The sequence below is a fragment of the Hemicordylus capensis genome, chromosome 6, assembly GCF_027244095.1.
Source record: "Hemicordylus capensis ecotype Gifberg chromosome 6, rHemCap1.1.pri, whole genome shotgun sequence".
NCBI lineage: Eukaryota > Metazoa > Chordata > Lepidosauria > Squamata > Cordylidae > Hemicordylus > Hemicordylus capensis.
This window is the reverse complement of record NC_069662.1, coordinates 134,627,096-134,640,704: the sequence shown is the minus strand read 5'-3', so window position 1 is coordinate 134,640,704 and position 13,609 is coordinate 134,627,096. Positions and strand designations below refer to the sequence as shown.

Sequence of the window (13,609 nt, the reverse complement as noted above, 5' to 3'; positions counted from 1 at the left end):
CCAGGTCGTCTGGTGGCTATGCAGGGATGGGCCTTTTCTGTTACTGCCCTGAAACTCTGGAATGTGAGCCCTGCTGAAACAAGAGCCTTCCCATCTCTGAAAACTTTTTAAAAGTCCCTAAAGACTCATTTTTTCACTCACGCTTTTTAACTTGATTGTGGTTTGAAATTGTGTTAAATTTTTCATTTCTAATTGGGTTCATGTTGTTGTAAACTGCCCAGAGTTTGAAGATTGGGGTGGTCTACAAATCTGAGAAATAAACAAATGAAAAAATAAACAAATAAATCAATACATAAATGAAATAAGTGGAAAGTACAACTTTAGGATGGTATGACACTGGGGTATAATTGTGTACTTTGAGATCCCATGATACATTTATTAATCCAGGAATCATGACCTCTAGTACTAGATGATAGGTGCCTTATCAACATTGCTCTGAAACAAAGCTTTAATCCATTTTCTTTGTTTGAGTTTTAAAACCACTAAATGAAATAGAACTTTTCATTTCCTTCTGCTCTATTGCACATAGGTATGAAATCAATGGGACTTAAGCTCACATAATTGAGTGCAGGTCAGCAGCCTTTCAGAGCATCTTTAAGAAATCTGACCCCAAATTTCCACTAGACTCTTCTGAAGGACATGCTAAATCTGCTAAAAGCTTGGCACTTTTTATTTGTCATCATGCTTGTGTAAATGGCAACTGTAGATAGGCAATTATATTTTATATAGGTCTGATGGAACATCGTGAATAAAATATTGCAAGAGGCACTATACTGGGATATGGGGGAGTCTTTGTTTCCTTTCTAAAGGAGAAAAGACATTAAACTAAGGAATGTTATGTTGGAAATATAAGAAGAGCCCTGCTGGATCGGACCAAGGCCCATCCAGTCCAGAATCCTGCCTCACACAGCGGCCAACCAGATGCACTTGGGAAGCCCACAAGCTGGGGAAGGAGCACCCTCTCTTGGTGCTCCCTAGCACCCAGTGTTAGGGGCATTCCACATCTGATTCTGTTGGAAGCATATACCTACCAAGGCTAATAGCCATTGATAGTCCTATCCTCGGTGCATTTGTCTAATCTGCTTTTAAAATTGGTGACAGTTTTAGCAGATAAAGGTTGCTGAAATGCACAGCTAAGAATATAGGCTTCATGGCTCAGGGTAATTGGCCTGGGGCTTCTCTTGGCGCTAGGGCATTGTCTCAAAGAGCAGCTGATGATTCTACATCCTTTTAACACAGCACTTGAACTATGCATGGTACTCCTGAAGAACAACACGCAAGTGGTAAACTGTCCTGTTAAGCATACCTACCTGTTCATATCCTGTAAACAAGAGGAGTCCCTAATATTCTTCTTAGCTGTGCATTTGAGCAAACTTTATCTGCCAGCAGCAAACTACATTTTTAGTTATTTCAACTCATGGAAATGCTTAGGGAAATTGAAATGAACCCCTACCCTTTACAGAATTAAGGCTGTAGACATCATTTCATTATTGGGATGCCTTTGTTTTAGGCATACATAACCCTCTGCGAGGTTTCTCGGACCTGTTTTTCACCTTAGCCCACAAGAACAAAGCAGAGATCCTTGCAATCAATTTCTGAAGCATACTGCACACACTATTGTATAAGTCAGCATACTTTAATGACTGTGCAGTCTATTAAACATCCCTTACAAACCTTGGATTTAATAAATGATTTCTAATTGACTACGTGTCACAGCAACATTCTGGAAAACTCAGTTACACCGCATGTTCCATTGATTCTCCTTATATCAGAAAATGAAATGTCAGGAGTCATTAATTGCATTTTCACAAGAAGGTGCCAAAGCTGTGGCTAGTGCTAAATACATGTACATGTATATGTACTCAATGCACAAAGGATATGTTTATTTAATATGTAAATACTAACAAATAGTTATGGCAGTGACATGCTTCCATAGCTAAATTCATGTGAATGTAATTATCCTTTTTTAAAAAGAATCCCTTTTCTCATGCAGATGAGGTGTGCTGATTTTTCATGTGCATTATATCCCACAATTTCTTCCTCTCCATAGTCAGGAATTTGGACTGGACTAAATACAATGTAAAGGAGGCCTCATAGAAGCAGCATGCCTATAGTAAGGTTGCATTCAGACATCACATGAAACTGGAGTTACATGTGCCAGGGATTCCTGTAATTGTGTGTCTGAATGCATGAAATCACAGTTTAGACCCTAACTCAAACTGAGGTTCCAGTTACCAAACTCCAGTTTGAACCCTCCGTTTGAAGTGAGGTTCACTGCTCAGGCCTCTGGTCTGTGCCTACCTCTGTTATGTCTGAATGCAGAACTGGAACTGGAGGCAGCCTTCCCTGGAACCGGAGTTGAGGGAAGGAAGCTCCTTTCTCTCTCCATCCTGATTGGCTGCCCCATCTGCATCAATCAAAGGAGGATGTCTGATGGCCAGCTCCTCCTCCTCTCTGCATTGTTGCATACTGCAGAGAGGAGGCCAGAAGTTATGTCTGAATTCAGAAGGGAAGTGCATGGCAGGGTGGTAGTAGGGAGCAGAACCTGAACCCTTGTTCCTGTGTTATGTCTGAATGAAGCCTAAAGGTCATATTATATTTCTCATGCATTAGTTGTTGCTATTAGTGCATTGGGCCTACTGCAGGAATTATAGCTTCAGCTCCACATTTTTTAAAATAGTCAGTTAATTTCCTCCAGTAGCCTATGTGTCAAGGCCCTGGAGAGGAGCCAGATTGCTGGATCTGTCTATGAGGAGGCATAGATTGACCTCAGGGCACACTGCAGTGTGCCTGTGACTACATGCAGTTGTGCACCCAACTGAGAGGAATCAGGGTGGGGAAAGGACCCAAGAATGACCAATGGAAACCCCCTACAGTGTGTGCCAACACAGATATTTATTTTCTTTATTGTCTTTATTTTCACACTTATATCCCACTCTTCCTCTGAGGAGCTCAGAATGGTGTACATGGTTATTTTTATCCTCACAACAACCCTGCGAGGTAGGTTAGGCTGAGAGATACATGACAGGCCCTGAGTCACTCAGTGAGTTTCATGGTTGAATTAACAAAGGAATAATACTGATCTACCTTGGAAGCTTTTTATAACGGCAAGAACAAGAAAGATTTCAAAGCACTCTATAAATGAAATACCACATGAAATAAGGCCTATTTAGGCATTACACTGTCCGTGCATACGTGCATACATGTATATGTTTTTGTGTATATATACAGCTGTAGTGTATATACATTCATTTAAAACGTGAACACCTGGATATAGTCTGCCTCAAATGCAGAGTGTAGATAGGAAGTGTGCTCCTGTACATGTGTTAAGTATAATATGTGAATAACTGTAGCCTCATCCAGACGTTATTAAAAATGAGGCTGTACCCAAGTGCAGCCTCCGAAAGCTTACCAGAAGTCCCATCCGACACGTCAGTCATTCAACCCTCCCAACATGTCCCATGCACTTACAGCCTTTGTCTGAAGAGGCAAGCACTGTAAGTGTGATGGCAGGAGCTTCTGTGAGCGAGTGGGGCGTCTGAGTCTCTCACTTATGAATAGAAGTGCCCACCATCACACATGCCTCTTTAGACAAATGCTGTCAGTGTGTAGGGTGTGCCAGAAGAGTTGAATGATTGATACATCAGGCAGGACTTGTGATAAGCTTTTGGAGGCTGTACATGGGTACAGCCTCATTTTTATTCTACATTCCAGTAGGCTTATGAGATCACCTGACATTCTGTGTGTGTGTGTCGGTCCATATGTCCGTGTGTCTGTGTATCCATGTGTGTGTCCCCCTATCAACTTTGCAATGTCTGGGCCAATATGAACCAAATCAGGTACAGTTGTAGGGATACATAGAGACACCTCAATGGCGTAGCTTGTTATGATGTCATCCACCCCAATTCAAGATGGCTGATGTGTAAACTTTTGATGCGCAAGTGGGCTAACTTGTGGACGGCCTAACTGATTTGAACCAAATTTGCTACAGCTGTAGGGACATATAGGTATGCCTCAATGGTGCAGTTTGTGATTATGTCATCCACCCTGATTCAAGATGGCAGACACATGAACATTTGAGGTGCAAGTGGGCTAACTTGTGGACTGTCTAACCAATTTGAACCAAATTTGGTACAGTTGTAGTGAGTGACACAGGAACACCTCAGTGGCGTGGTTTGTGATTATGTCATCCACCCCAATTTAAGATGGTGGACATGTGAATGTTTGAGCCGCAAGTCGACTAACTTGTGAACTGTCTAACTGATTTGCACCAAATTTGCTACAGGTGTAGGGATACATAGTCAAAGACATAGTTTGTAGTGGTGTCATCCAGCCCAATTCAAGATGGTGGACATGTGAATGTTTGAGGTGCAAGTGGGAACCAATTTGGATCCAATTTGGCACAGTTGTAAGGGACACATAGGGACACCTCAAATGCATAGCTTGTGATGATGTCATCGACTCCAAAACAAGATGGTGGACGCATGAACTTTTGAGGTGCAACTTGGCTAACTTGTGAACTACTTAACCGATCTGGACCAAATTTAGTCCAGTTGTAGGAATAGTGAAAGGAAAATAGGCAGATTAGTTATTATTAGAACAATGTATTAATAATGTATGAATGATGCTTGTGTGTATATACAGATCTGTATATGCATACACTGCACAGAGATTATATATGCTGAACATAATGTGTGAATAGGGCTATATAAATGTATAAAATGAATTCTTTATATATGTAGAATGAATTCCTTTATTATTTGGACTTGCTAGAATTTTGAGCAGTTGATTACAGTTCTCGAGTTTAACATAGTAGGGAGAACCATCTTTGACCTTTAGGAAATATACATGATGTAATAATCACTGTATCTGCCTCAGATCAATGAGCAAGCTTGAAAATTATGGCTTTTTTCCATGGTAGACAAGTAATTAGGGAATCAGGCAGTGGAGGTAGATGTGATTATCTTAAAATACACATGGGAGCTAATTGGCTGCTATTTTAAACGATCTGTATAGAAAGCAAAACTGTGTATTGATTTCAGCTGAAGAATTGAAAGTAGAAAGTGCTTTGAACAGGAAGTTCAAAGTTCTAGTTGTTTGTCAGAAAGGATGGTGTATATCTGTTTACCTCCCAATAATTAGAAATTGGTCTTCAGTGGAATACATATGTAATTGACAGTCTATTGTCAGTTAGATTTTGGATGATTGCCAGGCCGACACAACCTCCTCTCCAGCCCTACTCACAAATTTTGCATACTAAACATGTTGCCCTCCCCCCCATCCTTGACTTTTACAGAATGTGTCTGCACTTAATTAATGCTATTGCATCCACATTCTAATTTATGCATTTTAATTATATGGAGAGGCATGTGAATAATTAATGTTATTAAAACAATAGGTTAGGAGTGTAAGCTCAAAAAAATGGCAATCAGAACGTTTAACAGGGTTTTTGTGTAATTTGAGAATAACTCATTAAAATAGTTTAACTGTTTCATTAGAATAAGAGGGTACTTGTCTTTATGGGGCTAATGACTAAACAGTGCTTAGCTGTGTCCACTTAATGGAGAGCCCAAAGACAGTCAAGGGGTTACAAAAGTGCACTTTTGGGTCATATAACCTTTGTGTGACCAAAGCAGGAAACATAAGAAACCAAAATCCATGTATATCAAAGTGCATCATAAAGTACTAAAGATGGGGAAAGGACTTACGAAGATTCAGAGTATAGGCTACTCAAAATATATGGTGATAAAGGATGTCATGTGACTTACCTGGGACCAATGGAAGGCAGTCCAATGGATTAAGCCTAGTTCTCCCTAACAGCCAATGAGATGGTGAATATTTGTCTTGATAGTACCTCTCTCCATATTGGAAGTGGGATGCTGGAAGTAACTCCTATTAAAATTCATGGAATGCTCTCTCTCTCTCTCTCTCTCTCTCTCTCTCTCTCTCTCTCTCTCTCTCCTAGTTCTTTCTAAGGATAGAAAACTAGCATGTCAGAAAGAAAGCTAGACTAGAACCATCCTCTTTGACATCTAGCTTTCTAGGTTTAGGGGATTTTAAAAAATTATACAGATGTATTTGGTCATGTGAGTTCCCTGAAGTCGTACTATCCAAGCACAGATGTATAGCCTCATATGTTGCTTGTAAGAACCAGGACTAAGTTATTTTAAATGTGATTCAAAAGTGCTGTAAGTGATTTCTACGTCACTTCCCATGCAAACATTTATTAACCAAAATTGTCTAAATAGCTTCCCAACACTTCATATTGGTAAAGTGTTTCTAAGATAGGATCAAGACCATGTCATTCTCAAGTCAGCCAAGGAGCACTGTATTGTGTTAAGATATACATGGGTGTAATACCAAATGATACTGCACATATTCATGCTGTTTTCATAAGGATCACAAGAACCCATTCAAGGACAGCATGATTTGAGCTAACTCCAAAGAATATTTCTAGTCAAACTAGATGAGACATTTACCATGTGGATAATATTTACATCTCTTCCAGGAGCAATTCCTGGAAGATGAGCAGGCAGGTTTCTGACCAGGGCATTCTATGATTGACTATTGTTTGGTTGTACGACATTTAGTTGAGAAATACACAAAATCCTCCAAATCTACCTTATTTGCTGCATTCAAAGACTTTAAAGCTGTGCTTGATTCAATTTCTAGAATATGCCTATGGTTCAGGCTCCATAGCACCTCAATTGATAAGAGGCTCTTGCTGCTGCTCAGCAAACTGTATGACAACACAAGTCTTAGAGTGAGATGTAACCGGTAGGGCCAGTTATCTAGGCCTATTTTGGGGGGGAGTCGAACAGGGGTGCATTCTGGCCCCTTAATTGTTCAATATCTATGTTAACTCTTTAATCAAGTGCTTGAAGGGCTTAGACATACATGCTCCAAAGCTGGCAGACAGACAGCGTCCTGTTATTTTATATGCAGATGACATGATCATTTTGTCCCAATCACAACTGGGGATGAGAAGAACTCTTAAGGGCTTCGCCCTCTATCTATCTGAGATATTGAGTTTCAGAATGACCTGTCAAGGACATCTAGCTCATTCCACCTGCTCCCTGGTGGGATGGGAACTCGCCCAACAGATTATCTATACCTCATCATCTTCCCTAAACATAGATGGGCCTTGTTGAGGGCCCATATGAATGCCCTCCCCTCAGAAGGACTGGCTGGCAGACGTAGCAGAATACCAGTTGAACAGAGATATTGCCCTGTAACTCTGAGGAGATTGAGACAGTTGCACATGTGCTCCTGCAGTGTGTCTTTTATATAGCTCTTAGGCGGAGGTTAATTGACCCAGGTTACATAACCTGTCAGGATGATCGGACAAATTCTATGTCAAATATTTATGTATGTATGTATTTAAAATATGTATGCCCCATCCCTCCAGTACACTACTGCTTAGGGCAGCTCACAACAATAAAATAGATACAATATACAATAAAAGTAATAAAGTAAACATTTGTTAACAGATGCAAATCCATCTATCACACACACAGTTGCAAAATTCTATTGTTCTGCAATACAGGTTCGATGCACTCTGCTCGCTGACGGTTAGATCCAGTGTACAGATGTCTTATTCATGTGGTTATGTTTACATTTTACAGTTGTGTTTCAAAAGGAAGAACATGTGAAGGGGAGCAATGTTTTACTTTGAAAATGGTTTGTAGACAAAGACAGAGCCACTGACTAAATAAGGACAATGAGGACTCCTTAGAAAATGTGAAGGCTTGAAGATAATGGTTCATGTTTTATCCAATTAGATAGTCTCCATCAGTTCCTCATCCAAGAAGAGGAACTATCTTAGAATTTTCCAGTATTTAGGTCTCCAGAAGAGCATGCTTTTCTCTGGTCAGATTGACATTTCTGCTTTCTTTGGGAGTCCAGTCCCTAAAATCTCCTAGAGAAGTCTTCTTTGCAACAGAAAGATAAAGGAAAATAACCTTAGAATTACAAACGGGCTGGTGATATGAACTGAATGAAACCACCTAAATAGTCCGGGATTCATTCATTGACTATTATGCATGTCAAATTGCCAATAATCTTACCTTTAAGAGGAAATAACCATTTGAAGCAGGAATTAGGGGTATGCACAGAACTGGCTGGTCCAGTTCAGTTTGAGTCTGAACTGGACCTGAATGAACGCCCCCGCCCCACACACAGTTCGGTTTGGGGTGGGTGGGTTGCGAGCTTTTAAAAAAAAATTGGTAGAGGGAACCCAGCTCTTGCCTCACAAACGATCACTCCCTCACTCTTGCCTAGGTTTTTGCCAGCACACAACTGAGAATCGGGAGCATGCGCACAGCTCCCAAACCTGGGCAGAACGCTTGTCCTACCTAGAATGCTTGTCCTACCTAGAACGCTTGTCCTACCTAGTTTTTGGTTGTGTGAACAGCCTCACTAAAGAGCAAAATATGGTAGGACTGATGCCCTAGTTAACTTTTAGGAAACAGCTGAAGACACATCTCTTCAGCCAAGCTTTTTAATTCCTTGGTGTTTTTATGGATATTTTAATCCAGTTTTTATATGTTTTAACTGTTAAATTCTTAGTTTGTTTTATTCTTGGTTTGTTTTATGCTGTAGACCAGCTAGAGACTTGAGTAGTGGGTGGTATACAAATTTATTAAACAAACAAACACATAAATAATCTGATTTGAACCAGATTTGAACTGGCCTGGCCTGACCCTGGGTCTGGCTGAATCAGGTTTGGTCCAGTTTGACAATTGAACCAGACTGAACCAGTTTGCAGGCCAGTTCAAGGGATATACTTTATACTTATACTGTATACTTTAGAAGTACAGGGAGCAGGGGGACTTTCAGGAGGTAAGGGGTGACCAGGTGGGGGTGGCGAGAAACGTAAAAATCTGCTTACCCTTCCAGCATGGGGTAAAAGGAGGGTGGAGAGCACACTTGGGGTGGCCAGTGGCAGCACCAGCAGCCACACCAAAAGTTAAGCAGCTCTTTACATCTCTTGCTGCCCTCATCCAGCTGCCCCTTACTGTGAGAACTGCTTTGCCCAAACTGGGCCTGGTTCGGTTCGGTCATGGACCAAACCACCCCCCACTCAGTCCACAACTGTACCTTTGAACTGGCCCCCATTCAACGCGAACTTGATCTGCACAAACTGTTCATGCACACCCTTAATTGTATCCACTAATCTAATATTATACTACTAATTAACCTAGGGCTTCTCAAGCTTGGGTTCCAGATGTTGTGGCTACAACCACAATGACTGAAAGCTGTTTGATGGGATGATAGAGGGTAATGGGAATTGTAGTCCAGGAACATCTGGTGACCCAAGTTTGAGAAGCTCTGAGTTAACTGAGTCCTGTATATACTAGTCTCTTAGCTCTGCAGACTTACTATTACTGTAACCATTTCCTCCTGCCCCAAAGGGGCCATTCTCTTAATTGTGTGCCTTGTGAAAACCCTTACTGCTTATACATCCAAAACTGCCTCGGTCTTTTTTCTTCTTCTTTTTTTTTAATCTCAACATTTCCTTTATGAGTGCTGAAAGCAATGATATGCAAAATGCTCACTGGCAAGACTAACAAACCCACTAAAAATCCTAGAGGACAAGCTTATTCCCTCAGCATGCACACTCATTCATTTTACTGCTCTTAAGTACACTGCGTGCCTGATAAGGGGATTAGTGGCCACTCATTGTACTGTAACAGCCTGTCATTATAATGTTTCTCTTTCTGTGTGCTTGTTCTTTTGCATTGTTCAGTGCAATGTTTAAGTACGGCTGGAGGTGTAATTAGTCTAGAGAGTAAATGTTGCTTTAATCTGCCTGCAAAGACTTATGTCCAGGAAAAGCTCACGCCAGTTGCTTTAGATGGAAAGACCCTCCAGAACAGTGTATTTTTGGTGCCGCTTACTACTGTTACCAAAACTGCACCGAAGCACTGGCTAGAGCCTTCAGCTCTAGCTTTTTGCTTATGTGGGGAAATTAACGCAATTCAGGGTGAAGTTTGGATACAGCATTTATTTAAGCAGGTCTGCTGTACTGCAAATGAGGAGAGAGGTTAGGAGTTTCAGTAACTGGGATAGCCTTCTACTGAAGGTAAATGAGCTTAGTTCGAGATCTTTATCAATAAGGCCTGGGAAGGAAAAGAGAGGAGAGAGACAGAAAGTCAAGGGAGCCTGGGAAAGAGACTGTGGAGGTGTCTCTTTCTACTTATCCTTCCCAGCACATTGGTTGCGAGAAGTTCGGTCCTGGTGTTCCTCGGGATAGGGTGCACGGTGAGGCAAGAGAGAGGGAAGAGGCATGGGGCAGCAGCCACAACTCACCTTGTGAGAGACCATAGTAGAGCAGATTCTGAAGCCATGTGGCCTGATCCGGGTAAATATACCCAAAATCATGACCTGGGGCAATGTTTGAGTTAATCATGAGGTTATCCCTCCCTGGAGGGTATGCAACTTGGAGCATGACAAAGGTGTCCATTACTAGAGTGGACTTAATAACGCAGATGTGTCCACTGTACAAAGGCAAGTTCAAGTTATGTAAACGCTTACCTGTCTGATGAAATGTTCCTATGTTTGTTCACTCCCTCAAAACGTGGACATCCCCATTGCAAAGGTGCAAAGCTTTTGTTTACTGATGAGCGCTCCTCCCTTATCTTTACCAGTCACTCGATCAGGCTAATGAGGAGGGAAATGGTCATCTTAACTCATCTTCAAGGCGCTATCTACAGCATGAGTCTCTCCCACTCCACATCTGTTAGCAGTATTCTATTAAAAGAGGCTATGGAAACTAAGGATCTGTTTGTCACCCTTGTACAGTCTTTTGCAATTTGGTCCTAAAAGAACATTGCCAAGCTCTGCTTGTGCTAATAACCTGCTCAAGCCAGGCGGGGTGGAGCTGTGTGGGGTGAAAGGTTTATTGGAGGCTATAGCCTGTTAGTTTGGCACATTTGGTATATCATGGAGAGGGGTGCCTGTTTGCGCAACCACCAAATACTGCTGTTTGACCGCATGACAGACCTCAATGCATGAATAATTATGGTGGGAATTCGGCAGTATTGTTAGTGACCAAACTTTGCTCATTTCTTTCTGCCTTGTAGGATTTTGCAGAAAAGGAGAAGGCAGCAGCAAGGGCTCTGGAGGATGTGAAAGCTAACTTCTACTGCGAACTATGTGACAAGCAGTACCATAAACACCACGAGTTTGACAACCACATCAATTCTTATGATCATGCTCACAAGCAGGTAAGCCTACAAAGTCATGCAAGAGATGATGGATTGGCATGTGTGCTGGCCTGGTTGCTCATTGGGAAGGTGAGGCCAGCTTGCAGGACCTTGGAGAGCTCCAAGGGAGCAAGTTGATTCAACAGCAGTCAGAGGTAGATGGAATTCTTAAATACCACTGATCTCAGTCTATCCCTCCTGGGTTCATTCTTCCTGCCCCAAAATGGAAGCCTTAAAAAGGTAGTCTTCCGGTATCTGACATTCCTCCTCCTCCACTCTATCTGATCATGCTTAGCTTGTTGCTAGCATAGGCAGGTGATATTCAGAGTTCAACAGTGGGTGGAGCTGTATCTGCAGGGGGTTCTGGTTCCATGGGTGCGATTTTGTCACTACTCCAGGTGGGGGCTGTGACACATTAGAAGTGATGGGGCCCAGGGAATGGGCCATATAAAACTGGCTGAGGTTTCATTTGGTGGTGTCATGAAAGTGAGGACAGGGTTAGGCCCTCTCACAGGACTGCTTGACCAATTCACATAACCAGTTGAACTTGTTAGTATCAAATGATGAGGATTATTTTCTGAGGCTGCAGTATTGACCAAATGGTGCTAGTTTCAAGCTAAAGTTGTTCCTCTTTTAATTTCACTGCTTATGTTTGTAGCTTGCTCTTTCTCCAAGGAGCTCAGATTAGTATACATAGCTCCTTCCTTTCCCCATTTTATCTCCATAGCATCCTCCAGATTGTGAGACTGCAGTCAGCCAGTGAGATTCATATATATATGAATCATATATCACCGGTTCATATATATGAATCATATATATATCACCGGTGATGATTTGAACCCTAGTCTCCCAAGTCCTAGTCCAATACTTATGACTGCTTCACATACTTTGCTCATTCACATGATCTTCATCAGGGTAGGAGGAGCCACAGGTCAGGACAGGAAAGGAGGGTGCTCTCCCAATCTGCAGCTGTGTGAATTCAGAAAGCAAGATAGGAGGAGTGGAGACTGATTGTGTAGAAGATAGGAGCTCAGTAGAATGGTTTTTTGTCCACCCTCAATAAAATGCTTAGGATGGAATGTGGGCAGGGTGTGCCTGTTCTACCCAGGCTAACACAAACACTTTCCCCTCCTCCTCCTCCCTTGCCTTCTGAGTTCACACAGCCATGGATCAGTATTGCGCCCAGTTCTCCTACCATGGCTGGCGGCTCTTCCTACCCAGATGAACCTGCCAGAGCCCCCCACTCATCATCTCGGGCCTTACTTATGGCCTCAACACTAACAGAGATCCAGCTGGTGAGGACTAGAGAAAGGGCCTTTTCGGCGGAGGCACCTTAGCTTTGGAACACCCTCCCTGAAGAACTCCAGTGTTTTTAAGAAGGGCTTTTAGTTTTTTCAAAAAAACTAAAAACACATCTTTTAAACATTTTTTAGCATTCCAGCTCTGGTTATATCTGATAGGTTCTTTAATTTTTAGTTTTTATAATTCTCAATTTATAGCTATGTAAATAACTTTTAATTTAAATGAATGAATGAATAAATAAAATAAATTTGAAACTTAATTCTGATTGTGGTTTTAGTCTGGACTTTAACCTTTTTTACTTAATTTGGCTAATTTTATTAGTTTTGTTTTACATTGTATCTATTTTATTGTTGTGAGCCGCCCTGGGCAGTAGTGTACTGGACGGGTGGGGTATAAATATTTAAAATGAATAAAATAAATTATTAATAGAGGTGAGGATCATGAGCACCAGGCTACTGACTCCTAAGAACAAAGGAAGTTGCCTTATTTGAGTCAGAACATTGATCCATCTAGTTTAGTACTGTGTGCATCAATTAGCCGTGGCTCTTCAAGGTTTCAGGCACGTGTCTCTCTCAGTCCTACCTGGAGATGCCAGGGATTGAACCTGGTTTCTTTTATGTGCAAGCAGCTGCTCTACCACTGAGCTACAGCCCCATCTCCTAAGGGAAATATCTTACAGCAGACAGCATTCACATGTCGTCACCCATCCCAATGTAAACCAAGGCAAACCCTGCTTAGCAAAGAGGTCTTTCATGCCCACTGCTGCAAGACCAGCTCTGCTCCCTTTTTAATATACGTGTTTTGGCCATTGGCCATAAATAAAGTATCTATCTATCTATCTATCTATCTATCTATCTATCTATCTATCTATCTATCTATCCTGGATTCTTCAGACGTAACATAAAACCTGCAATTTCAGTTTTAAACTGTAAATCGTTTGTCCAGCCATGACCCTCTAACCTCTGGTTCCAGCAAAGGAGAGCCCCTCCCTGCTGCTCGGTCACTGAGGCCGATTCCAGCAAGCTCCATGGCAAGACTGTGGGAAAGCATCAGCACATCAGCAGAGCAGTTGTGATTGGCCACAATCTTGAAGGGGGCGT

The 13,609-nt window shown here is 41.8% G+C and overlaps 1 protein-coding gene across 2 annotated transcripts in view; it reads left to right on the top strand.

The window, feature by feature from the left end:
* Nucleotides 1-13,609, top strand: part of ZNF804B (zinc finger protein 804B) — a 372,477-nt gene that overhangs the window by 306,379 nt on the left and 52,489 nt on the right. For both annotated transcript variants that reach the window (XM_053265959.1, XM_053265961.1), the window contains exon 2: nt 11,085-11,228. In XM_053265959.1, coding sequence (XP_053121934.1) covers nt 11,085-11,228 — 144 coding nt within the window. The remainder of the gene's footprint in view (nt 1-11,084; nt 11,229-13,609) is intronic.